At 40.5% G+C, this 26,998-nt stretch overlaps 1 protein-coding gene across 6 annotated transcripts in view; it reads right to left on the bottom strand.

The window, feature by feature from the left end:
* DCLK1 (doublecortin like kinase 1) overlaps nt 1–26,998 on the bottom strand; it is a 260,706-nt gene that overhangs the window by 59,988 nt on the left and 173,720 nt on the right. For 4 of the 6 annotated variants that reach the window (XM_077341856.1, XM_077341855.1, XM_077341858.1 and 1 more), the window contains one exon: nt 20,003–20,097. In XM_077341856.1, the coding sequence (XP_077197971.1) occupies nt 20,003–20,097 (95 nt within the window). Of the gene's footprint in view, nt 1–6,108; nt 10,096–20,002; nt 20,098–21,034; nt 21,563–26,998 lie in introns of those variants that run through there. The other 2 variants (XM_077341859.1, XM_077341861.1) reach the window with 2 other exon arrangements.

The following is a 26,998-nucleotide window of genomic DNA, read 5'->3' on the forward strand; positions in this document are numbered from 1 at the left end:
ATTCAAGGGTAGTGCCAGAGACAAATAAATAAGCAAATATAGTGGAACAGCTAGACTGAAGTCCAGCAGGGTCTTAGAGACCAATAAGATTGTCAGTGTAGAGACTTTCTTGAAAGCTTTACCTCAAAAAATGTTGTTGGTCTCTAAGGTCCTACTGAGCTTGAATCAAGCTGTTCTACTACAGACCACTATGATTACCATCGGATGCCATTAGATGGGATGAATGATATTACTGAATGCCTTACTTTTGAAAGCCTTTCCCTCAGGAACAAGTGATAATATTGGATTTGTACATTGTGACCTCAAAAAGCTTCCAACAATAAATATTTAGATCCATTTGGAGACGTTTCAAGATCATTCTCTTAACCAGAATTTTCTGCAGCAGAGTGTCTTTCTCAAGGAATGTTGCAAATTTAAATAGAGGTGGGACAAATGACGATTGAATCATGACCAAGTTACTGTGACTGCAGGATTTTCAAGGCAGGAGAAGAGGTTTGTCATTTTCTGCCTTTGCATAACAACCCTGGATTTCCAGGTCGGTTTCCCATCAAAATGGCCAACTGGGGTGACTCAGCTTAGCTTCCAACAACTGATGAGAAAAGGCTAGCCTGAGCCAACCAGGTCAGGACAGTTTAAACAGTACTAAACCCCAATGAAGAGAGTGATTTTGAAAGACAGTGAGATGAAGTGAACATTCCATTTTTGGTTCCTTGGAATGTTTTCCTGTGTCTTCTATATTGACTCAACCACCTTTGTACTAGCCCATAGAAAAAAGGATGGAAAGAAAAAAAGAACTTGGCAAAACCTAATACACCAATATATTTTCCAAATCACTGCTATAGCCAATTTGATTTTATTTCCATTGATCTTTAAAAAGGCTGTTATCAATTAATTCTATATCACACGGCAAAAAGAAAAATCCCCTAATATCAAACTTTAATCTTTTACCAAATATCAGAGAAAAACTGATAATTTTAAATGGAAGAGATTATAGATATATTAGTTTAAATTTAAATTAGTTTAAATTTCTACAGGCTGGATCCAAAGGTGCTTGTCTGGATACGGGAAACATCTTCAATCATGGAAGGTTTACTTATGCATATTTTACATATACATTTTAAATGCTGTTATAATGTTTTAAACGTTTGATGTCTAGATGTTTCACCACCTTGAAAAACCTATTTGTGTGGACGAGCAGCAGAGGACAATTTTAAATCAATAAATAAAATATAACATTGCACCCAAAATTGAAATCAAATCCAACTATTTGTTTGCAATTGAACCAAAACTCACACAAGACCTTTCTACAAACATTTGCAAGTTCAGAAGAAGAGCTGGTTCTTATATGCCACTTTTCTCAACCTGAAGGAATCTCAAAGCGGCTTACAATCACCGTCCCTTTCCTCTCCCCACAACTAACATCCTGTGAGGTAGGTGAGGCTAAGAGAGCCCTGATATCACTGCCTGGTCAGAACAGCTTTATCAGTGCCGTGGTGAGCCCAAGGTCACCCAGCTGGCTGCATGTGGGGGAGCAGGGAATTAAACCCGGCTCGCCAGATTAGAAGTCCACACTCCTAACCACTACACCAAGCTGGCTCTCTGTTCCTGCCTGATTCCCCATGCAGTTGCACTCCCCATTCCAGTGCTTGGTCACACCACAAAGTACTTTGTTATGGGGCATGGGCCAGTACAACCACTATTCAAAAGCCCCCTTGGATGTATAAATGGAAAATTCTTTAGATTCTGGCATATGAACAGTTGTTCTTCATCATCACTTTAAATAAAGAAGCTATTAGTATTACTAAAAAAAAGAAGTCATTACTACTACTAGACGTTTTATAGAATTATGGAAGCAAAACCTCAGTGTCAACTTTTCTGAAGACAGGGGTAATCAAACTGTGGCCCTCCAGATGTCCATGCACTACAATTCCCATGAAATGCTGGCAGGGGCTCATGGGAATTGTAGTCCATGGACATCTGGAGGGCCACAGTTTGACTACCCCTGCATTAAGCAATGGCTTTCATAAGTCTTAAAACGTTCATGTCATATAGCTGTTGAAGACCTTGACATTACTTTGGGTAAAACAAATTTCACGAGTATCCTGAGCTGTACATGTGTCATTCACACAGCTGCAGATCCCATTAGGATGACTACAAAGAGAGAATTCCATACCAAAAAGCCTTCAGAGAACCTGAAGTGCTTAATACAAATGACCTGTCTTAATTTTAATTCAGTCTGCACCATGAGAAATGTCATCGCCTCTTAACAAATTTTGAAAGTGAGCTCTTGCTTAAGTTTCTGGCCACCTGGCTGTTTTTATGGCACACCTACATTAAAAGAAAGTGGCTGCATAAAAGCAGGATTGGTTCCTTTGGTGCGAGTATTTCGTACTCAGCTCAAGTTCATATAACAGATGGCCAACATACCATGATTTTCTCTATGACTGGAAAGGGAAGATCAGTGCTATAGTATTTCTACCACCTCTTTTTGGAATATTTGTTCTGCAACTCTTTTGTGCATATTCAAAAGTGGGTAGAGACCCAATGACTCTTCTTAAATATAAAGAGGAAAATATGGCAACAAGTCATGCAAATACTTCACATATGTCTGATTTTGATGACTTTCTCCTTCTCTATATACTTGATATACTTGCCCTTTTCAAGGAAAAGCTGTTTTTTTCCTTAATAGACATATAAAAGTAAAGATGCAAAAAACAATGTCCAGGAATCTGGTTGATATCTTTGCCAGTTCTCTCCATTTTTCTTTCTTTCATTCTTTGTTGCAAAGGCAATGTGGGATTGCCTTGGCAAGCCCTTGAAAACATTTCCTTTGTGCTCAGGAGACCAGCAAGATCTTTTTACAATCTGTTTTCCTAGCAAAAAAGGAACATTATGGCAAATGTAATCCATGTAAACCAATGTTTACATTCAGATATTGAAAATTCTGATACCTGAATTGTGTATCTGTGTGTGTGCGCGTGAGGGGAGGGGGGGGGGAGTAAAACAGGCATGCTGGTTGAAGGATCACCTGGGCTTAAATTTCTTGTAAAATGCCAACCCCTAAAATATACACATAATAGATGCAACCCTCAATTGCGTAGAAAATGCCAGCAAACAGATGAGTAATATTTTAAAGGGCAGTTAAGAAATTTAGCCAACAGTGTGTCCCTTGAGAGCATTCTGGTCAGTTGTAAGTTAATATAAGCAAAGGGCATTTCAGACTTGTTGTGGGAACCATTCTGCAACAAAGCAAAGTGCTTACTAGCAAAAACTCATAATATGTATAGCAGCTCCAGGCAGAAATTAGATTGAAAATTCACTTCATAGATCACAGGAGCCAAACCTGCATTCGTATATACTCTGTATAAAGTGAGATAAAGCTATCAGTTCAAACCAAAGGGAGAAAGAAAAATATTTTGTGCACAGGATAAGTGTGATACCAGTGGGATCTAGATGGGTTAGTAATTCCAAGAACATACTGTGCATCTAGTTAACATTCACAAAAATAACTCTTACCATTCCTCTAGGAATGAACTCATATAAAGATGAACATTTCTATTATGTTGTTATTTTCTCATTCTATTATAACAATGATTGTCTTCTACTAAGAAAGGAGAATTTTGAATGCTGAGATGTTTATAATGGATTCACTGCAAGAAAAAAAGTGTATTCCTTTGAGGTACATCAAACTTGCCCAGATCAAGAATGGAATTGTCCCACATGTATCTGCCTTGCCTGAGGAAAGATTGGTATGGGCTTATAAGGGAACCTTTTCAAGGGCTGTCCCTGGGCTGTGTACATCTTTGCCAAGAAGGTGAACATTGGTGCTCTCTGTTTTAGTCTTATAGGGAAAAAATGGAAAACATTTCCATTCCAGAGGTCTTTAGATTGGCTTTTCAATTACATTATTTTTCAGTTATCAGCCACTTTGAGGACCTCTGATGGTGGCAGAGGAAGGCATAATTTTGATGTCCTCCCTAGGAAACTCAAGACTACCCCTACCCTATACATAAAAGCTAACTTTTTGTGTGCCACACAATACTTACTCACATATAGACAGGAATTGAATTTTGCATATTGATATAGAAGGGTGCATGCACACAGGAGCTTATTGGTCTTAAAGGTGCCACTGGGTTCAAATTTTGTTCTATCTTTTGTAGTTGATTTTATGATTTGCTTCTACCTTGAAGGATGATTTATAAACATAATTTTAGGCTGCTGAGTATTGCTTTGTGGTCCTTTTAAGGCATGGTTTGGTTTTATGTTACTGCAGTTATGATTTTATATACTGTTTTTACCATCTGAGCTGCTGCGAGCAGGTCTCTGTGAGGAAGTATACGTTAAAAATTGTGAGAATTGATTGTCACATAAGATGTGAAAACATCTTACATGGTACCCCCATCTCAAGGTCCACGATGTCAAAGGCCGCCGACAGGTCTAAAAGGACCAGCATGGCTGACCCACCTCTATCCAGCAGGGCGACCAACACCATCTCCACCCTGTGGCCAGGGCGGAAGCCAGACTGATATGGATCGAGTGCTGAAGTTTCTTCCAAGAAAGCCAGGAGCTAGTCTGCCGCGGCCCTTTCCACCACTTTTCCCAGGAATGCTAAATGCAATACTGAGTGGTAGTTGGCAGGATACCGCGGGTCCAGCATTGTTTTTTTCAGGAGAGGGCAAACTACTGCCTCCTTCAGCCTCTCAGGGAACTCCCCAGAGCTCAGGGAGCAGTTGATAATGTCCTTGAGTTGGCCTCCTATCCTCTGGCAACCTCCTTTGAGGAGCCAAGAGGGACAGGAGTCCAGGGGACAAGCGGTCGCCCTGACCGACCTCAGCCACTTGTCCACTTCAGAAGAAGAGAGCTGCCTCTCTGCAATAAAAGATGGATGAATAAACATCTAGAGTATGCCCTCATCCTCATCAAATTCTTAACAAAGATCATCCTGTCTCCTTCTCATCTTAACATTATTTAATATTTTTTAAAAATTATTACTATATAACTAGGCCAATACTTTTGTCATTACTACTTATTCCATGTATATCTTATAATATCTACAAATCCACATTGATATTTGAATAACAACATTATCTGTTCCACTTAATATTTCTGGTAAGGGCTTGGCGTAGGAACATGGTCCCATGGCTTAAGTGCCACTCTGTGCTTAATACCCACTTAGGGCGGCTGTCCAGCCCCTGAGGTCCCTCCTCCTCCAACCAGATTGCTTGTCTGTCCAGCAGCCAGCCAATCACCTTCCATCCCCCCATCCCTGACCACCCCCTCCTCCTTCCACTTCCCTCCAAAGCTTGGAGGCTGCAGATCTGTGTCACGTGAGAGCTGTCCCAGCCGGTGAGTTCTCTGCCCTTGGGGCTTCCCAGGAGGGTGCCTCACCCCTAGATGACAGAGCCACCTGGCCGCAGCTGCAGCCTCAGATATGCCTAATAACTGCCTGCAACCTTTCCAAGTCCTGGGGGGAGGGAAAGACCATCCGGAGAACAGCCGCCTGCTACCTTTCCAGGTTCTGGGAGGAGGGGGAGACTGTCTGCACAGTTCTTCCACCCCATCCCCCTAATCTAGTGCCCGTTGTATTCCTGAATACGGTGGGCTTGGCCCCTAGTTATACTATCATTAAGACTAACAACTCAGCATAAATCAGGGTGATTTGTTAAAAACTGTATTTTACTTTCTTTTTTAACCATAGAATTCCAAGCAATTCTTGGAAGTGGTGCCATGATGTAAACAATTATGTCAATATCACATGCCGCCCAACCCCCCCCCCCCTCCCCGCACTGGTTGCCAGGCTTGTAACACTTAATATACTAATTTCTCGGTTTGTAGACGTGTTCCTTATTTCACAATGAAAAATAAAATAACTTGAGATAAATACACAATCCATAGTATCTATTAGAATTTTTTCCCTTCCGCTTTTTCTATCTTCCCTCCACATCCACGCTTTAAAAAGTCTCCGCATATATTCATGTTTAGTCCTTCCCATTAAGATCTATAAATCCCACCACTCAGTGACCAAACAAATTCATACGATGTAGCACAGTTTAATGTGTTTTTTTCTGCTTTTCCAATTTTCAAAAGAAGCTCACTGAACTTTTAAAATTGATTTTCCCATTTATTTATTATATAACTCACATCTTAAAATCCAGCAAAGGCAATCGGTATGGCAAAGTTAAATACGAAACATATGTACAATGCACAGCATGATAGTACAAAAAGAAGGTACTTGGGACTTGATTTATTAGCAAACAAAACCACTCATCCACTGCTACTTTAAAACATTTTACAGGTTTTGCTGATTAACAGTTACTTTGGCATTTATAGAGGAAAATAAGTGAAATATGATGAACATTCAAGAAAATGGCACAAAATGATTAACTGATTTCATGTACAAGCACACACAGTACTGCCATTTTCTTTCAACCCCATGAAGGTTATTTTACAGCAGAATCAACAATAATGGCTATAAAGCAGCCACCAGATAAGCAACTGTGCAGCCGGTATGATCCATACCTTGCAATCCAGGGAGAGTTTAAACAGACAGGCATAAATACATACACTGAAAGATATACAAATAGGCAAGTGCAACTTCTGTGTGTGTATAGAAATACAATCAATTTACAAAGTACATGAATACATTTCTCCATATGATCATTTACATAGGTATTCAGCTTGGAGAAATGTCACGGCGAATCTGGTGGTAGACACAGGGAACTAGTAGCCATTCCCATAATTGTTGGCTATTACAATCAGAAAGGTAACTGTGGCTTACAGTGCACGCTAACCTTTCCCCATGTGGCATGGTGCTGCCGTGATTTTGTACAAAAGCAGTACCATGTGAAAACTCTTTAGGGAATGCCGCTAATAAACCTTGACTTTTCTCATATGAAGTGTTCTCATATACAGGCATTGCACCTCTTTGAACAGGTACAGATTGAATATGGCGGATGTCTAAAGGTATTACCATGGACTAAAGTCTCGTACCCAATAAATCATATTGCTGCTGTCATGCCTCCACAGCTGCCTTCTGTTTAAAAAGTCACCACAAACTTAATTTGTAAAATAAATATTAATTGTCTTATATACACACACACACATGCATATACAAGGTATATGTATTTTATCATAGTCATATTATGATCTACCTCTGCATTTTGTTTACAGCTCCATATGCCATATCATAGTAATGGTAATGAATACAATTACTTCACCTAATTAAGCTTCTCTAGGGAAGATTATAAAATATAAAATTTGTTTTAAATATGAGGAAAAGACCTAATTTAAATCAAGCGTTATTACTCAAATAATAGAATTAATTCATCCCAATTCATATTAATATGATTTTAAAAATGTATCCTCTAATTTCAGGAGCCATATTTTATAACATTGTGGCTGGGATCTAGAAATCTGTTCTTCTGTGAGCAGAACCAAAAATACTGTCTACCAAGTTTTGCATGCCAATGTACAAGTCCTTGCACAGGCGACATACACAACTAGCTACACTCTGTGCAAAGACTTGGCTCATCCACAGAGGGGGAAGGACTGACTATCCCTAGAGAAGAAAAACAGCTACTTGGCATTTTGATGCCTCTTTTTGCAGGGTGAAACAGAACACTGGATCCTTATATGATTTCTAATACACCAACCATAACACTGATTTAAATATTAATTGAAAAAAATGCAAGCAACTGAATAGTAAGTGTCTTGGATCCTGCTCAGAATTACCATTGGCATCTCCTTCTCCTGTTTCAGCCTCAAGTGCCTCCAATATGCTGCTCTTTGAGGAACGTGAAACCCCCAAGAACAACATGAGGAGGGACATCTGAAGCCAAAGGGGGGAATTGGTGGAACTGGCACAAGTGTTAGGTGAGATCCAACCCACTGCCTTCAGAAACAATTCAGGTGACTTTTATGTGAATTACTGTTAAAATGAAATCTGGGAGTAGCTAGAAGCAGTGGGGAAACTAATGACTACCTTTAAAAGCAATTTATGTTTGTGCATCAAATAATAGCATCAAACAAAGTATGAGAAACTTCTGCAGGGCCATCTAAGAGAATTTCATTGTCCTCAGTGATGGAAGCCCTGTGGCCCGATTCCAAAACATTTTTTTTCTCATTTCTGCTTCTGAAGTTTGGAATGTATGTATATATTATTAACATTAAAGGGGATGTTACTGCTGATAAAATCATATGTCTTCAATCTCCCAGGAACATTCATTTTAGAAATAAATGGTATATGCATTTCCCATCAAGAGTCAGAATGCTATTTGAAATTGATGAAATGTTATGTGAAACAAATTAATATCCTTTGACATCTCTTGGATATAAACTTGCTATGATACCCACCAACTAATAATTCTAAGATTACAGCAAAAACAAAGCCACTGCATTTAAATTCTCTGTTGGGTCTTATACCTTAATGGACTTTTAAAAGTCATAGCAGTCCATGAAACAGAGGAAAATCAAATTAAAACACTTCTTCTCCCCAAACTAACCCAAAGTTTAGAAAAGTTAATCTGGACAAGAAACAAAGGTATGCTATTTGATGGGATTTGCCCATTGCAGCAGGTACAATAGTTATCTTCTAAAGCTTTTCATTAGTGTATCTAATGTAATAGGCAGATGTTTAATTTGTCAGAGATTAAATAATAGGTTTCTTCTTAAATTAAAAGTCTGAAGTGGGACCTCAAAACGAATGTTATGGGTCAGACTTTTGTGGTGACATGATTCTACGTACATACAGAGCAGCTGAACAATAATCTTTCCTCTATAGTTGCACACTAGATATATACAATGAAAGCTTCCAGCTTCTATTTTATTCTACAAAATATGAATAATTAATGTTTGCGTTAAACTGGAGGTTGTCACATACTTCATAATGGCCAATCCAATGGTAATTTCTCTTGTGCTAACTTCTAAATTAATGGGAGGGGCTAAGAGCTCTACTGGGGCTTTTTACTGGAGTGGTAGGATAAGTGTTCCTACTAAATTACCACCAAAGAGTGCCATGTAACAACAGCCTACACAAAAGGATTGTGTGCCATGTAACCAACGCATACATACAGGGATTGTGTCTTGAAAGAACTCTGCATATTCATCTCACCCGAAGCAAAAGGGGAAAGGAGAACTACAGAGAAATGGCTTTGAAGAATATATTCTAATACCACTATGGAGATTTTCACTTCTCAAACAGCTGTTTGCGGAATAACTGCACTCACTTTTGTCATTAAGTCTTAAAAATGTGTTTCCATATTTTTTCAAATGCAAGAATTAAAAAGTGAAAAATCTGAATTGGTGAAGGGCTACTTTGTGTAGTCTTTTTAAAAATCTGATAACCTTTTTAATGATTATATTTTCAGTATGTGTGGTGTGTGTGTCTTATTTATTTACAGTTGTATCCTCCACCACTGGAAGAAAGCTTCATGTTTAGCCATGTAGACTGGTAAGATGCAACCCATTGGTGTGTATCCTACTAACCCACTAAGTTTGAAGTCTTCTTACCTTTGGCCTAATGAACCCTTTGCCCCGTTAAGCTTCAGACTTTGCTGAGCAAGGTGGTAGGACACAATAAAAGTACCCTTGTACAAAATTAATGTTTTCTACCCCCATGTTAATAGAGGGAAAACAGAATGGCAGAATGTGGCTGGACTGGTTATTCTTCTCCAAACAATTTTTGACCCTACTGGTTGCCCCATCTGCAAGTGTCCTTGTTTCAATAAAAATCGTGTTGCTACACAGTGTACATCTGATGGATACTTAAAAAATAGTGCCTTTTTTCATTAGAGCTACCCTGTCCAATTTCTTTTTTTTAAATATTTGCCATTCCATTTGATTCATACCCTAAGCTAAAACCTTTGCATAGGTTAAGTACATAAAATCACTGAATAGTTAATAGAATATGTATGTATATGAACAAACAACATTTTAATATTTGTGTTTTTACTAGTGTCAATTAGTAACTAACTACATTCTTAGAAAGTGTTAGACCTTTACTCAGTCACAAACCAGTAAGCACTGTTCCATTTTCTTTTACTACACAGAGTCTCCTACTGAATCCAAATCATCCGCAGAGAGTGGGCGATACAGGTCCTGTAAGATGAAGGGCAGTATACATTTGTTTACTGCGTTTGATTTGCTGCACCACAACTTTATTCTATTCAATTCTTACCTAGTGCTGGCCAGAAAGACAACAATAAAAAAACCCCTACCTTCTTAAATTTACAAAGATTTATTTGATAAAATGTTTACCATGGGCCCTTTTTTACAACAACAACAAAACATGCTATCATTTTGCCCCCTGATTATTTTAACAACATAGATTTTGTAAATGGTTCATTAAGACTTTGCAGTGCTCTGAGAATTTGGTGATGCCCTGACAATAAATCTATTTTGTATGTTTCTTCCGTTTATGAGGGAATAGAAGTGCTTTGACAGAAAAACAGTGGTGTGGGGAGACACTTCAGTTATTGGGCTCTTACAGATGGTAGCCAAGCAACCAGTTCATACCAGCAGAGAAAAGCAGAGCATGTGTGCGAGAACGTCTGTGCACGATAGACTGTGTAGCTCCAATCACCCTCTACACCTACTGCGAGCATCCTTTGACTGATCAAGTAATCTACAAATGCCTGAGGTGTGGGAGTATAATAGATGACCTCATTCCATCTACATACCACAACACGTGTCTCAGAGATATGCAGTAAAGAGAAATAAAGAGGATGTTCAAGAAGAAGGAATGTAGAATTGATAACAGCATCACTTCAAGGTGAATTACATGGAGGTGTTTATTTAGAGATAAATACAATACTAATGCAACTCTCTATACCTCTATAGGAATTCATTTCAATAGTGCTGAGTCCAACTCCTCTAATATTGTGTTAATGGCACACAAAGAACTCAACTGGAAAAGGAAGAACACTCAAAAGAAAAGCTCATATAAACTAAAGAAAGGCCTGCTGTGCTGACCAAGGAGCAGCCTAGTGCAGCATCCCATTAATAGTGACCCCCTAAGATCTTTCCTAAAAGTGGTACACAGTTATCATAATCCACCTTCCAAACAGATAAAAAGTGATAAACCACAGTACAATCCTAAACCTAGTTACACTACGAGGCACATCTGGACTAAGAAGAGTGTTAACTCTGCTTAGAAGTGCACCTCAAAATACCTATTGGAAGAAAATATTGAATTTGTTCTCCTTAATTCCACCCATTATATCAATGTATTCCTTAAGTTGTTGCTGTCTTCACCAACTCTCAGAACAACCAAGAAATGGTTTATTTTAGAGCCCAGAAAACTCTTGATGTAAACATTAGGGCATTAGGAAGTAGGGCATCAGGGAAGCAGATGTGGGGACAAATGATTAGGGGAGGGAAATGGCTTTACTTAAAATCAGGATGAAGTCTGAATATTAGGACATAAGATCTCAGCAGTCTGCATAATAGGAGATAGGCTAAATTAGGTCAGGCAGCTACCTCCCAGCTCCCATGATTGCTTACGATGGAAGCAAGAGATCCAGAGATCAAGCTCACAGCATCAAATCTTGACAATGGTTTGCTCTTACATTCCCATTCCTCCATCCATTAAATTTCAGTGCCACACACCGGCAGCACAGATTGCTCCTTTATGAGGTGAGTGCAATGAAATTAATTGTATTACTGAATGGGCAGGGAACCTCAAAATCTCTGCTGCTTTTCATGCCAATCGGCTAAGGTAAATAGCACTGGAACACGTGGGAGGAGCCCATGCTGCGGCTCCTCCCAGTTTTGGCACCAAGAAGTTACAGGTCCTTGGGCAAAGACACAGGCTTCCTTTGTTACCAAGTGACACAGAAACAAATGACATTGATGTGGTTCCCACACAGCCTGAGTAAATTAACCACCCATCTTTAATCACCTGCAGAGAACTGTAACAAACACAGTTATTTTGACTAGGGAACTGGCTATGCCAGAAACAGCATGAGACTTCAGACTTGAGTGCTGCTGCCATATTAACAAATGGCCTATATGTAAATGTACAAGTATTAATTTTTCAGCAAACTCCTTTTTGAATTACAGTGCCTAGTGTTCGCCTGCCGGCATGGTCATAAGAACTCTACCTGCTCTATTGTAGAGAACCACCCGCCCTTTTAAAAGAGTTGCACCATAATACTTAATAGAATGTGAAACATGCATCAAAGAAAAAGAGAGAGAGGGAAAGAAGAATGGCAGCCCAGCACTATTCTGTGTCAGCTATAATACTAACTCAGTAAACCTTTACATTTTTAAAATGCTGCAAATGCCTTAAGATAGGTGTGTCAACTTCAAATGAAACCTAACATGAGATCTCAACAATCACCAACCTGTATAAAATGTTCCATTCTTGAATAAGTTGATTACGTGGAAAATTCCGGGGTTTGCTGGGAGATGGAAATTGTTTAGATCCCTTCCAATCTGGGTTTATGCTGGGTTATGGGACTGAAATGCCCTTTGCCATCCTAGTAGATGGCTTGAACTGAGAGATGAACAGAGGGAGTGCCACTCTGTTGATTCTCCTGGACCTGTCAGTGGCTTTTGACACTATCAGTGATGGTATCCTTCTGAACTACCTTATCTAGGTAGGGATTGGGATGCACAGTTGTGCAGTGGTTCCAGTTCTACTTGGAAGGCAGATTTCAGACGGTGGTACTGAAATCCCACAATGTTTTATCCTGTTCCCTATGCTCTTTAACATCTATATTAGCCTTTCTCAACTTTTTTACTGCTGAGAAACTCCTGAAACATTCTTCAGGTTTCAAGAAACCCCAGAAGTGGCATGATTATGCAGAATATGGTTGGGAAGCATAGCTGTGTGCAAGCTCACCTGGGGCACCTTCTCTTCCTGCCCCCTCCAGGTCCATCATTGCCCATTTGGGAAGGGATGGGTGGGTTGACATGACCATATATGGTCATATTACCAGACAAATGTTTAACAAATTTAAAATATATTAAAAAAAAGTCACTCCCACCCATTTGGGAAACCCTTCCAGGGCCATCAGGAAACCCCAGGGTTTCATAAAAGCATGGTTGAGGAAGTCTGATCTATACGAAACCACTAGATGAGGTCATCTAGAAAGTTCATCTGGGCTGTCACCAATATGTGGATGACACTCAGCTCTAGCTTGCATTTTTAGCTGATCACAGGGAGACTGTAGAAACCCTGGAGGCACTTCTAGAGTGGATGCAAGCTAATAAACTAAAGCTTAATCCCAATAAGACAGAAGTGCTGCTAAGGGGTGGAAAGTCTGATTGTGGATTTAAAATTTAATTATATTATTTGTTTTCATATAATATTATTTTCCAATCAGGGTGGCTTCCAACATTTTTAGCAATAATCAATAAAACTTTTAAGCAATCCAGTGATCTACATTTAAATCAACCAGGGAACTTATTGCCTTCTCTCTGGTGGGTGGGATCTGGTGGGTGGGAGGGGGAGGTAATGTTTTTTGCTGTTAGGATACCGAATGAGCATTCAGATGCTTGTTGTTTTTGCTGGGAGGCCAGTTTATTTATGTTCCTCCATAGGCCTTGTGGAACAGCTCTGACTTCCAGGACTTCCAGAAGTGTTTTACAGCCTGCAGGGGCATGATCTCACACCAGAGAGTGTTCCACCAGGTTCTGCATACTTGATTGTAGATTTCTCTGGGGAGGCATAGGGGGGAAAGTGGCCCCACAGGTATTAAGGTCCCAAACCATTTAGAGCCTTAAAAGGAAAAACCAAAACCTTGAACCTGATTCCATCCTCCATTTGGATATACTTTTCCTATCACTGTATAGTGGAATGAGATATAAAGGAATTAAAGGAATTAATATAATATTCTTATTTTTCAGTGATTCTTTTAAAAAGCATGAATGAATTCCTGTCAATGATAAAGATTTGATTTTCTACTCCAGAACTTCCACATCAAGCTTAATATGGAAAACAAAATGTGGTATTTCAGTGCATACAGTGCCCTTAACCCATGCCAGTTGAGTTTCCGTCCTGGCCATGGGGTGGAGACTGTGCTGGTCACTCTGATGGATGATCTCCAGCACCAGCTGGATTGGGACAGTTTGGCTATCCTCGTGCATTTAGATTTGTCGGCCACATTTGATGTGATTGACCATGAGTTGTAAGCTCACTGCCTTGCCAGGATGAGGATTAGGGGGACAGACTTACCAGACACAGAGGGTAACTGTGGGGGAAGAGTTATCTGTCCCCTTAGTGCTCCCTTGTAGAATGCCAAAGGGGGCAATAGTCTTCCCCATGCTTTTCAACATCTATATGTGCCCTGTGGCACAGCTGGTCCAGGTCCTTAGGCTGGGTTGTCACCAGTATACAGATGACACTCAGCTCTATCTCCGGATAGATGGCCAGCTGGACTCCCCGGAAACATTTGCCAGTTGTTTGGAAGCAGTGTCTGGATGGCTCAGGCAGAGTTGTCTGAAACTCAACCCGTCAAAGATGGAGGTCCTGTGGCTGGATAGAAGGGGACAGGAGCAGGAAGTGTGCCTCCTCTGCCTGGTTGGGGTGCAGCTTACGGCTGTACCTAGGGCCAGGAATTTGGGGGTGATCTTTGATGATTCCTTACCTATGGGGGCTCAGATCTTGAAGGTAGCCCAAATGTTATGCTTGTCCCCAGAACATTTAGCCACGGTGATCCATGCAGAGGTCACTTCCAGACTAGATTTCTGGAACTATGTGGGCCCTCCCTTGTCTCTGACCTGGAAATTACAATTGGTGCAAAATGCAACTGCACGGGTCCTTATGAGGTCATCTTGGAGGGGCCATGTCCAGCCTATGCTGAGGCAGCTGCATGGGTTCAGGTTCAAGGTTTTTGTTCTTACCTTCAAGGCCATTTGCAGCCTGGTTCCCACTTATCTGAGGGACCATTTGTCTTCTTATGCCCCTCACAGGTCTCTTTGCTATGCAGTTATGAATTTGCTGGCTGTCCCCAGCCCCCGAGAGGCATTCCTGGCCTCAACCAGGGTCAGGGTCTTTTCAGTCCTGGCCCTGACCTAGTGGAATGAGCTCCTGGAAGAGCTGAGGCCCTGACAGAGCTGTCAGCGTTCCACCAGGCCTACAAGATGGAAATATTTCACCAGGCATTTGGTTGAGGCTAGGCTAGAAAGATCGGATCCCCTTCCTCCATAGGCTGGACATTGCCAGTAGATATCTTCCCTTGGGGCGATGGTGACTGTCATGGCATGGTATGGTGGATGGGAAAGGGGAGTTTTGCAGACTAGTTTTTTGCCGCCAAATTCGGTTTTGTATATATTGGGTTTTATGAGGGTTTTAAAGATTTTATTGTAAACTGCCATGAGCTGGCTGGGACTGGGAGGGCGATCAACAAATACAAAAGTAAACAAACAAATAAATACAATCAAAGTATGAAACCTCATTTATTGGGTTTTCTGACACCAAAGGGCCTAATCAATATTTATATACTGGAAGTGGAGGGGTCGTGATCGAAATCTCCCACCCACCTCCATACACCAATGAGGATCTTAGTCCTCACCTGTTTTCTTCTCCCGCAGTTTCTGCCTTTCCCAAACATGCAACAAGATGAGAAAACTGCCTGTTCCGTCATCTGCCTGTTTTGAGAGTTGACCTGACATAAATAAAAGCCTCATTTGCAAATCATTCTGCATTAAATTATTGAAATGCTCAAATCATTAATTGCTATGATTTGCAATTAAATTAAGATACCTATGTAATAAACTGGTTTATTGGAACTGGAAAGTTAGAAGCCTGCTGAACTCATCTTTTCATAAAAGTAATAGCTTAAACAACCAGCACATCTCCAAGAGGAACCAAATGCATTATGAGACAGTTCATGGAAGGTGAGAGATGTTCTCTAGTATTTCTTAGCAATGCCTCATGCCCAGTACATGGAGGACACTCGGTTTTATTTCTTACTTTGACTCAGGTGAAGCAGGAGATGTCCTGGATCAGAGCTTAGAAGTGGTAATGGGCTAGAGGAGAACCAGTAAATTGAAACTAAATCCAGGCAAGACAGAGGTGCTGCTAGTCTATAAAACTTGTAGAGGAATACAGAGACCATCTGTCCTAGATGGGAGTCAGATTCCCTTCAAAGGAGCAGTTTAGCAGCTTAAGTATATATTTAGATCCTTTGTGATATCATGTGACATGGTGTGTTTTCCCCCAATGATCCAGCTATGGGCTTTCCATGGCAAGCACAATTTAGCCACAGCCCTACTGGATCATTATAATGCATTCTATGTGGGGCTGTCCTTAAAAATGAAATGGAAACTTCAGTTAGTACCATATAATGCAGCTAGATCACTATCTACAGATCATGAGTAGCATCTATCTTAAAAGAACTTCACTGGTTGCTCGTTCTGGATCCAACTCAAGGTGCTGGTGATCACTTTGAATACTCTATGGGCAACACACATAAAGGACCATATTCATCCAAGTGTTATTGCCTGACAATTTCCAATGTATCAGATATGTTCCCTCCTCTGTGGAACCAAAGTGTGTGGCCACAAGAGAGAGGGCCTTCTACCTGAGAGTTCTCCAGGTATGAAATCCCCTTTGGCCTGCCCTTAGTAGTGCTTTTGTTTTCACCCAACTTTACACTGGTGTCTTTTAAATTGGAGAGGAGTTCTTTATTTATATTTGTGGGTTCCTGTTGCATTTTCCTCTTTTACCTGGTTGTGAGTAAGTACAGAAGGGCTGAGAGGGAAGAATATAATTTTTCTAAAACCAAACAACCAACATATGTGTATGGTGTAAATTCTTACATGATACATGACAGTGAAGCAATATCAGAGGGAAGGGTTATTGGTGTTGATATAAGGAGATAGTTGCAGCTATTTCTGCTTTATCACTTCAGTTTTTATAACTCCCATAAACTAATATTTCCTCTATGTAGCCACGTGCCCAGGAACATGGAGAAAATTAATAGCTGCTCACCTTGGCCCAAAGGTAATATAGGGCAGGAGATTAGTACCCCCGAGAAAGGTCTCTTCACTAAAGTTGGATGAATCAACACTTATATTTAATATATTTCCAATGACAGTACATTCTGTTTTCTGGAAGACTGAATGGGATTAGCACACAAGCATGCCATTCTCCATATAATCATGGCAAAATGTATGGCCAAACTAAGACTCCCTCCCCTCGCAGCAGCTGTGGGATGTGGCACTTTAATGACCAGCAGGGACCCAATTCAGCTGGCAGCCATGGTATGGGAGAGGGGCTCCTAATTACCCCCCACCGCTGTATTCTTGAGACAATGCAACCCCAGGGGGCCAAACTCTAGAGCTGCATGTGGGGAAGGGCCAAACCCAACTAGTCGTAAAATGTAATGTGTAGCTTGGCCCTTGGTTGAAAAGCCATCTCAGTTTTCCTGCTACCCATTACTTTTATAATCAGTCTCAACAGTCTAAATCAGTCCTCCTTGTTCTTACAGCCTTCTGTCTTTCCCTTGAGGCTTATTCCTGTTTCATGTATTACATTTCCCAGATTTGAGTCACTGAACCTCAAAATCTTAAGACCTGCTTAAACAATATTAAACAATATTTACCCAAGAAGGCATAAGCATAAAAATATGTTTCCACATGTTGTGCATTTAGGGCACAAAATTTTATACAGTGAGTAAGATGGCCTAAAAACACTGTCAGCCTCTAGAGCAGGATTTAATGCAGCCTTTCTCAACATTTTTACCATTGAGAACTCCCTGAAACATTCTTCAGACTTTGAGAACAGAATATGATTGGGATGTATAGTTGCGTACATGCCCACCCAGGGCCCCTCCCCTTCCTATCTCCTCCAGGTCTATAATTGGTAATTGGGGGTGGGTGGGTTGATAGGACCATACATGCTCATATCAGCTGATAAACATTTAACAAAGTTAAAAAATATATTTAAAAATAAATTAACTCCCATTTATTCAGGAAACCCTTCCATGGTCATCAAGAAACCCCAGGGTTTCATGAAACCCTGGTTGAGATAGCCTGATCTAATGCAACTATGGATGGATGGGACTGGTGCAGCAGCACTGCATACAACTGGGCTGAGGCAACAGTACAGGCCAACACAGGCTGACAATGAGCAGAAGGGCTCTGTCAGCTTTGTCCATATGGAGGCATAGCCTGACTGAGAATGATGATGCTATTCCTTTCATGTCTAAAAGTCACTGAACTTTCAGCTCAAGACTCAGAGCCAACTTGTTTACTCTATACTGTGGGTACTGTACTAGAGTTTTTATACCAACACAAGGCTTCTTTCTTTCTTTCTTTCTTTCTTTCTTTCTTTCTTTCTTTCTTTCTTTCTTTCTTTCTTTCTTTCTTTCTTTCTTTCTTTCTTTCTTTCTTTCTTTCTTTCTTTCTTTCTTTCTTTCTTTCTTTCTTTCTTTCTTTCTTTCTATCTATCTATCTATCTATCTATCTATCTATCTATCTATCTATCTCTATTCTGCCACTCAAAAATAGTCGTCTTGTGGCGGTTCACAAACAAGTATTACAATTGCAATATAAAATCCCCATATTGTATTTGTATAACATTTTTGCCTTCAGGGAGCTCAAGGTGTTAATACAGAATTCCCAACTTTTTTTTCCCCCAGCAAGATTGCTCCACCATGTGCATTCAGATCACACTCAAGAGTGGCCAAATTAATTAAGCTTAGAGGAAGGATGATTGTAATCATATTCTAATCATAGAAATAAGAGACATGAATATACTACTTTAAGAAGTCTTTATTGCAATGTGCAGAAGTAGGACACAGAGGCCTCTTCCATTGTGGATCGTTTAAAGGAAATTGGATCCTTCCTGGACTCAGTAATATGTATTGATACTTTTATTTACTATCAACTTGCAGCTGATTTAAGGCAACCACATAAGCATAAGGCAAAAGCAGTTCAAAAGTGGTTTGCCACTGCCTTCCTTGCATGGCCACCTTGGTAGTCCTTGGTGGTTTCCCATCCAGGGCTGACCTGTTTAATTTGTGAGGTATGAGAAGAATGAAGTACAAAAATGCCATTTTTATATGGAATTTCATTATAAATGAAACATACTATGATTTTCCTATACTGAACAAAACTTTATTTGCATGGGGCTTGGAAAGTACACAATATTTTTGTTCTCTTTTGCAGAGAGAGAGAGAGAGAGAGAGAGAGAGAGAGAGAGAGAGAGAGAGAGAGATGGTTTTCCATCAGGTTTTAACCTGGGTAACTTTAAGAGTGTATCATGAGTTACTCAATGAGAACGTCAGTAATGTAAGCCAATGGTAACATCTGCAATGTTTAGCCATAGTCAACTATTGGATATGTTTTTGATTGTGACAGTGAGGTCCAAAAGTCTGAATGAACTGTAAACTACAGAGTAGGTTTTATTATTTTGCAATATACTGGGTTCTACCACAGATTTAAAGGTTTCCTAGTCTCTCTGAACTTCCCTCCCTCCCCTGCCCAGAGTTTCGAGTTTGGGATTACCTGGTTCTGATTACAAAGTAATATCAATATATTTGTTATGTGCTATTATGTCATATCTGGCTTCTTCACATGCAAAGGTCTTTATACCGATGCCACAGCTTTAATTTCCTTCTATTCCTTCCCATTATTTTTTCCATAGAGATAAATTATGAATATGAGCAATCCACACATATGATTACACATTCAAAAATATTGGCACAGTGCTTCAGTAGACATGATTGCTCATTCACATAACTTACTAGTAAGGGGGCTGTGAGTTCCTAAATGGTCAGAGCCAAACTAAGCTGTGCAAGGGTGCATATGTGCCACAGATATTAATCAGAGATGTTCTCTAAAAAATTGGACATAGAGTCAGAACAGGTTAAAGTCAATCAGCAGAAGACTTATGAAACTGAACAAGAGAACAACTCCTGTATCCCCTGGGGTTTGCTAGCTGATAAGTGAATGTGGTCAGAGTTTCAAGAAGGCAGAAAGTTTGCAACTCTCATAGACTGCAGAAAGTTATCTGACATTTTTCTCAGGCACTCTTAGATCCCAGGCTTCTTACCCTCTGTTTCCGCAGGCTTCCTGGGCTGGTGGGAGAAGGGCTTGGGGACTTCCCAGAGCGCGGAGTAGAAAGCTGGCTACCAGGTGTTCCATTGACTAGGAGGCAAACAAACAACAAGCAGGACATTGGACCAGTGAATTATTGAAATAACCAACAGATAAACAAGCAACCAGCAAGGTCCATATTAACCTACTTCTTCTCACTTTATCCATTTATTCTCTTCACACAGATAATGACAATTTTAAAAAAGGCAGCTCTTTAGCTCTGTACAGTGATGAATCATTCAGGACCGGTGCAGCTTAAGAATGTGTTTAAAAAACAGTGATCAATTCATTTGTATTCCTTGTGTGACTGCACAACTGATGAAATTAAAACGGCCTCCAATTCTGGAGTGCTTGTGCATGCCAAAATATCTATAACCATATGCTTTTTTCCGCCTTTGCAACCACGCTCGGAATAAAGAGCTTTCCACTCTTTTCCTAATATGCCTCTTAATGCTACTCATTAGAAATTTAATGCTGAATAGAAAAAGTGATGTTTGGTGGGGGCCGGGGAGGGATTCCTGTGTCTACTAACAGGACAGTTACTTGTAGAGATTTCTACAGAGCACCATTGGCTTAAGCATTAACTGAGAGCTAACTCTTTTGGGTTCTGGGATTTCAACACAAACTGCCCATGACACCCCCCTCCCGCCAATACTACCCCCACTCACTTTCATAAATATGAATGGCTCTTTTCAACCCCTGATACACTTGCTACTGGCATCTTTTGCACATACATAAAATCTGCTATAAAATTAACAGGCACAATACAGAGCTTCCAAGCAAAAGACGCTAACAACCCACTGAAAAGCACTGAGAGAGAAATGCTACGAAATAAAAATGTCTTCTCAGACAAGCTACTGCTAGGTTACAATCATATTCATCAACAATACAAAAAAAAAAGAAGAAAGCAGCAGCTATCAGACATCCAGAAATCTCTACCGTGCATTAATAGCTACAAGTCAGGCTAGTAATAAGGCTTTTAACTTACCTTCTATGAGTTCTAACATGGACACAGACTTAGTGTTTGACCTGATAATACCAAGCAGAAAAATATTTGCCTTTGTACTCTACCCAGGCAGTAGGAGAGAAATGGGAAGCGTTGGGATTAGTTAAGGATAGCCAAAGCTGCTCACAGAGAGAGCTGAATGAGATGCAGGATTCATAAGCCGAAGCCTTTTTCTGCGTAAGGCTGACGTCTTCTGAGCAGCAGTGGGAGGTGCAGGTGCCGTCTTAGGGGCTACATCAAAGGTGTCAATTAAGCACACTGTTATGGCTTCAGAATGCTGAGCAACTGCAGCCCCCAGCCGGATCTACCAAGCCCCAAAAGCTTTAGACATCTTATATGCTGCAAACTGAATCATAATGAGGTGCCTTTGGGGGCAATATACCACATGACTCATCTGAAAAATCACAATGACAATAAGTCTTGTAAAAACTTAGCTGACTGGCAGTCTCACAACTGCTCCACTTGTTTTAGAGGAGATCTAAGGGAATGGGGAGGGATATTTCCCCCCTCTTCTGCCACTTATTCTCAATAGTACACTCTAGATCAGGGGTAGTCAACCTGTGGTCCTCCAGATGTTCATGGACTACAATTCCCATGAGCCCCTGCCAGCAAATGCAAATGCTGGCAGAGGCTCATGGTAATTGTAGTCCATGAACATCTGGGGGACCACAGGTTGACTACCCCTGCTCTAGATGGGCCCACACAGCAGTATGTGGGCCTTTTTTGTTCTGCAGACAAATATCACCACTATACTGTGTGTTAAGTTTATCTCTGTGCTGTATTTGATGCACGACAAGAAATTGTTCACATGTTACAGTGAGCACATGTGCATCCTTCATGAACATCATGTTCACTATTCAAATGAAACCAGGGATTAGTATCAGATAAATGTGGTGTTTAAACAAAATATTCAGCTATATAGGCATTGAATGTAACATGCCTATATAAAATAATCAAGTGTAAAATGTACACAGATGAAGAAGTGTTGGTTTTCAATACCTTGCTTTTCACTGCCCAAAGAGTCTCAAAGTGGCTTACAATCGCTTTCCTTTCCTCTTCCCACAACTGACACCCTGTGAGGTAGGTGAGGCTGAAAGAGCTCTGACAGAACTGTTCTGTGAGGACAGCTCTAACAGGACTATAACTAACCCAAGGTCATCCACCTGGCTGCATGTGGAGGAGTGGAGAATCAAACCCAGCTCTCCAGATTAGAAGCCACTACTCTTAACCACTGCACCAAGTTGGTATATTCATTCAATGCAGTATCAGCCTAAAACATCCAGGATAAGACATAAAATACCCAGTTTGTTAAAACAGACCAGGGTGAATTAGGTTTGATCTAATCTGAAACCAAATCACCTTTTTTCTCTCACTTCAAGCAGTGTGCACTCAGAGGGTCACAGCCTGAATCCCCCCAATTTAAAAGAACTTCTGGTAGCAGGGCTTTAAAAAGACCTCAAAGTAAAGAGTGTCACGAGTCGCGAGGATGGATCCATCACTGCTGTAATCCCTCAAGCTGAAAGCCAGCAGCATTATCTCCATCAAAACTGATAAAACAGGACAAAATGGGGGGTGGTCTTTAACTGTCTAGTGACAGATTTTATTTTCCTGGGCTCCAAGATCACTGCAGATGGGGACTGCAGCAAAGAAATTAAAAGACGCTTGCTCCTGGGGAGGAAAGCTATGGCAAATCTAGACAGAGACATCACCCTGCCTCTGGTGCTGGAGAAGACTCTTGCGAGTCCCTTGGACTGCAAAGCAAGCAAACTGGTCAGTTCTAGAGATCAGCCCTGACTGCTCTTTAGAAGACCAGATCCTGAAGATGAAACTCAAATACTTTGGCCACCTCATGAGAAGGAAGGACTCCCTGGAGAAGAGCCTAATGCTGGGAGCGATCGAGGGCAAAAGACAAAGGGGACGACAGAGAATGAGGTGGCTGGATGGAGTCACTGAAGCAATCGGTGCGAGCTTAAATGGACTCCAGGGAATGGTAGAGGACAGGAAGACCTGGAGGATCATTGTCCATGGAGTCGCGATAGGTTGGATACGACTTTGCACCTAACAACAACTTTATCTGTCATGCTGATAGCAAAATGTAAGGTAATTATCGGAAGATTATTCTTTTTCAATGTTTATCCCTACATTTACTGACACCCATATGCACACACAAATTCAGGATTTCCCATATAACTGCTGCCTCTATTCCCAATTACATGAAGAGTATGGTATACTTTTTATATGCATGGGAAATCACTGAAGACATATGGCTGAAAGTGCTGGCAGTGTGAACCAAGTATGATTCCTTTGCCCTTTGTACATGTTCAGGGATTATGACATTTCTGATTTTCAGAAACTCTTTAAAGTAACAAATTGTCAACTAAAAGACAGGGCAGAACTATGACAAAATGAATAAACTGGCAGAATGGAGTTTGCTGCACGATATATGAGGACTGGGGATGGGAATAAACCAGTTTACAAACTTAAGTCCATCATGAATTTTTGGCCAGTTCGCAAAGTGATGTTCACAAACCGAAGAACCACCACAAACATCACAAAAACAGCTGTTTGGTTTAAATGGCTAAGAGCCATTTAAACAGCTCCAATTAAACCAAACAGCTGAGTGGTGGGCTCAGTTGTTTGGAGGTCCCTACTGTATGTTCCCTGTGAAAAGCCGCAGAAAACAGAAAGCAGGGGTTTAAACTTTAAATGGCTCACAAATAGACACGAATTGGTTCAGTTCATGAACTGGCCTATCAGTTCATGGTTTAGCCATGAACTATGAACTGAACTGCAAAACTGTGGTTCATGCACAGTCCTAAGAGACAGAGCAAGAATAGCCAACTGTTGATATGAGAAAAGGTTATGAAACTACTGTTGACATTGTTAACTTTAGAAAAGTTCTGAGGGAAAATACTCTTCAAACACATCTTTAAAAGCTATAACAAAAAGTAACCATCTTCACGTCACGACCATAAGTAACTCCATCCAATGAATAACAACACACCCAATCTATTTACTTTCTTTTTGAAGGTGTAAAGTTAAGACACGCATATATTTTAGTTTGCTATGCCAGGATTTTTTCTCTGGAAAAGTATCTTGCTACTTTCATATACCATTAGAGCTTCAAAATAAATATATGGCATACTGATATACCTAAAAATCAACTTACAATTTTTCAAAAAAACATTAAAAAAGCAAGGCCATCTTTATTAATTACTTTTTCAGTTCTAATTAACATAAAACAGCAGAACCAAAACAACCTCAAAAGACAAATGCGTGTAATTAATTCACAGTTCCGCCAATTAAAAGTTGTCCTCAACTAAATTGGGACCAACCGATTAATTAAGCACAGTTCTAGCGTAAATGACTTTAAATCTAGCACAATGTTCCTGTAGCCAGCTACTGTCATGGATCAACATTGATTTGTGTTGCATGACTAATTCATGTAGCCACTGGTCTTCACGTATTTCATCTGCCACTATGTTAAAAAAAAAACAAAAAAACAATGTGAAATGTTGTGTCTGTTGATATTCTGAAGCCTTGAGCTTGCAGCAAAGACTTGTATCCTGAACTCTTGTTAGGGATTTGCCAGTTCTCGGGTTCCAACCAATCAGTAGGCAGGCTTATGGACCTATCACGGGTTTCCATTAAGGGCCTGTCTTGGCGGGAGTTTCAAACATATACCGTATTTGCCGGTGTATAAGACGACTGGGCGTATAAGACGACCCCTCAACATATCCACTCAAAATACAGTACTATGGGCCACTATGGGCAACTATGTCTATCGCAACTGAAGTGCACCCGGCGTATAAGACGACCCCCCCCACTTGGAGGCATGATTTTCAGGGGGGGAAAGTAGTCTTATACGCCAGCAAATACTGTATATAAACTCCCCAGTTTTGCTTGTCTGTGTTCAGTACTTCCTGGTTCTAGTAAAGTGTTGGTTGTCTGGAGATGAAGTATCCATGTCTTCACTGAGCCCATGGATATAATTTGAAAAAAAAAAGTCCATTCCTAGATTCTGGCAGGGAGTTATTTAATTTTCTTGCTATGTTAGAGGGCAAGTGTTGAGACATTGACCTATCACGGGTCACTGGTTGTTCTAGGAAAAATTAGTTGCAGACCAGGACACAATATTGTCTACTGCCTTATTTACCCAGTATTTCCTTTATGATATGATATTTTCAGCAGTGGCAGCAGTAATAGTTAAAATCAGAATACAAGCATACTTAATGCTTTTTGAGCTCCTAGTTTTTTTTTTTTTTTTTAGACAAACACAGGGGAATGATATGGAAGCAGAAACTTGGCCATCATTGTTGGGCAGAGTATTCATACAATGCTGCACCTGTTCATTTGACATGTCAAAGACATGGTTTGAAGCTATGTCCCCCCCCAACAATAGCAGCACTTTTGCTTTCTCAGTATGATATAATAGCACATATCTAAAAACATATCTTTGAACTCAAAGTATAATCTGCCAGGTTGAGGGCCTTGCAATGGCAGCACATTGTACTGAAATTATACTGTTTGTTAACAACTGCTAGAAGTGAGAACATTTTGTACTTTTGGTTGCTCCTGCATATTTACTAAAATGGCTTGCCAGACATAATAGAATTGCAAGGTGGAGGGAGGACATCAAGGGAATAAAGGGGGGGGGGAGAGAGAGAGAGAGAGAGAGAGAGAGAGAGAGAGAGAGAGAGAAATTGTGTGTGTATGTGTAAGGGAATACATCTTCTGGTCTTCAAAATGCATTATAATCAACACTCACCTTAAATGACACAAGCTACTATTATGCTTCTTATTAGGTTCTACACCATATGGAATTATACAAATATATATCACCACAAGTAGCTTGTGCAATTCACAGTTATACTGTCCTGATGCAGACAAAGAGTGCTCTGAGAATGTGCCATTTCAGACTCCAGGTAAGGAGACCCATGTTTAACTGTTTCCCCACAAAAAAAGGCCTATGAAAAATGGTAGATTGAAATGGTAGTCTCAGGAGCTTTGAGAAAGATCCTGCAAGCTTACTGCAGCACCCAGCAACAGCTGAGGGCCATCTTAAGTCGATTTTTCCCACCTCTTTCTACAGGTATTTAACCCATGAAGCATCCATGGGGAATGACGAATAGACCCTTGGCTCTCACAACCTGGGAATCCAGAAAACTGGATTTACCACTGCTAAATCATGCAAACCACTGGTGAGCCATCAGTGAGCAACCAGGGATAAGACCATATGAAGGGGGTAACACACAATAGTCTCAACAAGCTTTGTCCCACCCTCACTCCCGCCCTCCCCTCTCCATTTCCTGCTTTGAATAATTTTTTTTTAATGGTGTGGTCCATGTTGCAGCAGGACTGGAATCCTATATTATCCAAGGTGAAATAAAATCTTCTTTAAAGTGTCCATGGTCTTCTTGGGACCAGGCAGGCAAAACACAGCCCCATTTACATTTTTTGGAGGGGGGAAATGAGCTAGGAAAAGGGAGGGATGATTGAGCAGCTTTCTCCTGATCATTCAGCCATGTGTGCACTTTGTTTTTAAGCCAACCATTAGCAGAAAATGTATTTTTGAGCTTCAGTTACCTGTCCAGCCTTTTCACAATTCGGGCACGCAAAAACAGTCCCATTTGCATCTTCTGGAGGTGGGAAATGAGCTGGAAAAGGGTGTGTATGATCTGGCTGTCTTCTGTCGATCAGGGGTCTGAGCAGCTTGTTTTAAAGCAAACCATTAGCACAAAATGTCTTCTTGGGCTCCAGGGACAATGTGCAGCATCTCAGAAATCCACCCAGACAGAAATAAAGTACAAAAACAAAACAAAACCAAATCCCCCAAAAGGGTGGGGGGAATGCTGTATCATTCCTCCATAGCAATGGGGCAGTGTTGATTTTATTAAAGATGCATCTGTGTTGTGGCATCACCGCATAGCAACACGGAAGTGCCTT

This window comes from Paroedura picta, chromosome 6 (assembly GCF_049243985.1).
Source record: "Paroedura picta isolate Pp20150507F chromosome 6, Ppicta_v3.0, whole genome shotgun sequence".
Lineage (NCBI taxonomy): Eukaryota > Metazoa > Chordata > Lepidosauria > Squamata > Gekkonidae > Paroedura > Paroedura picta.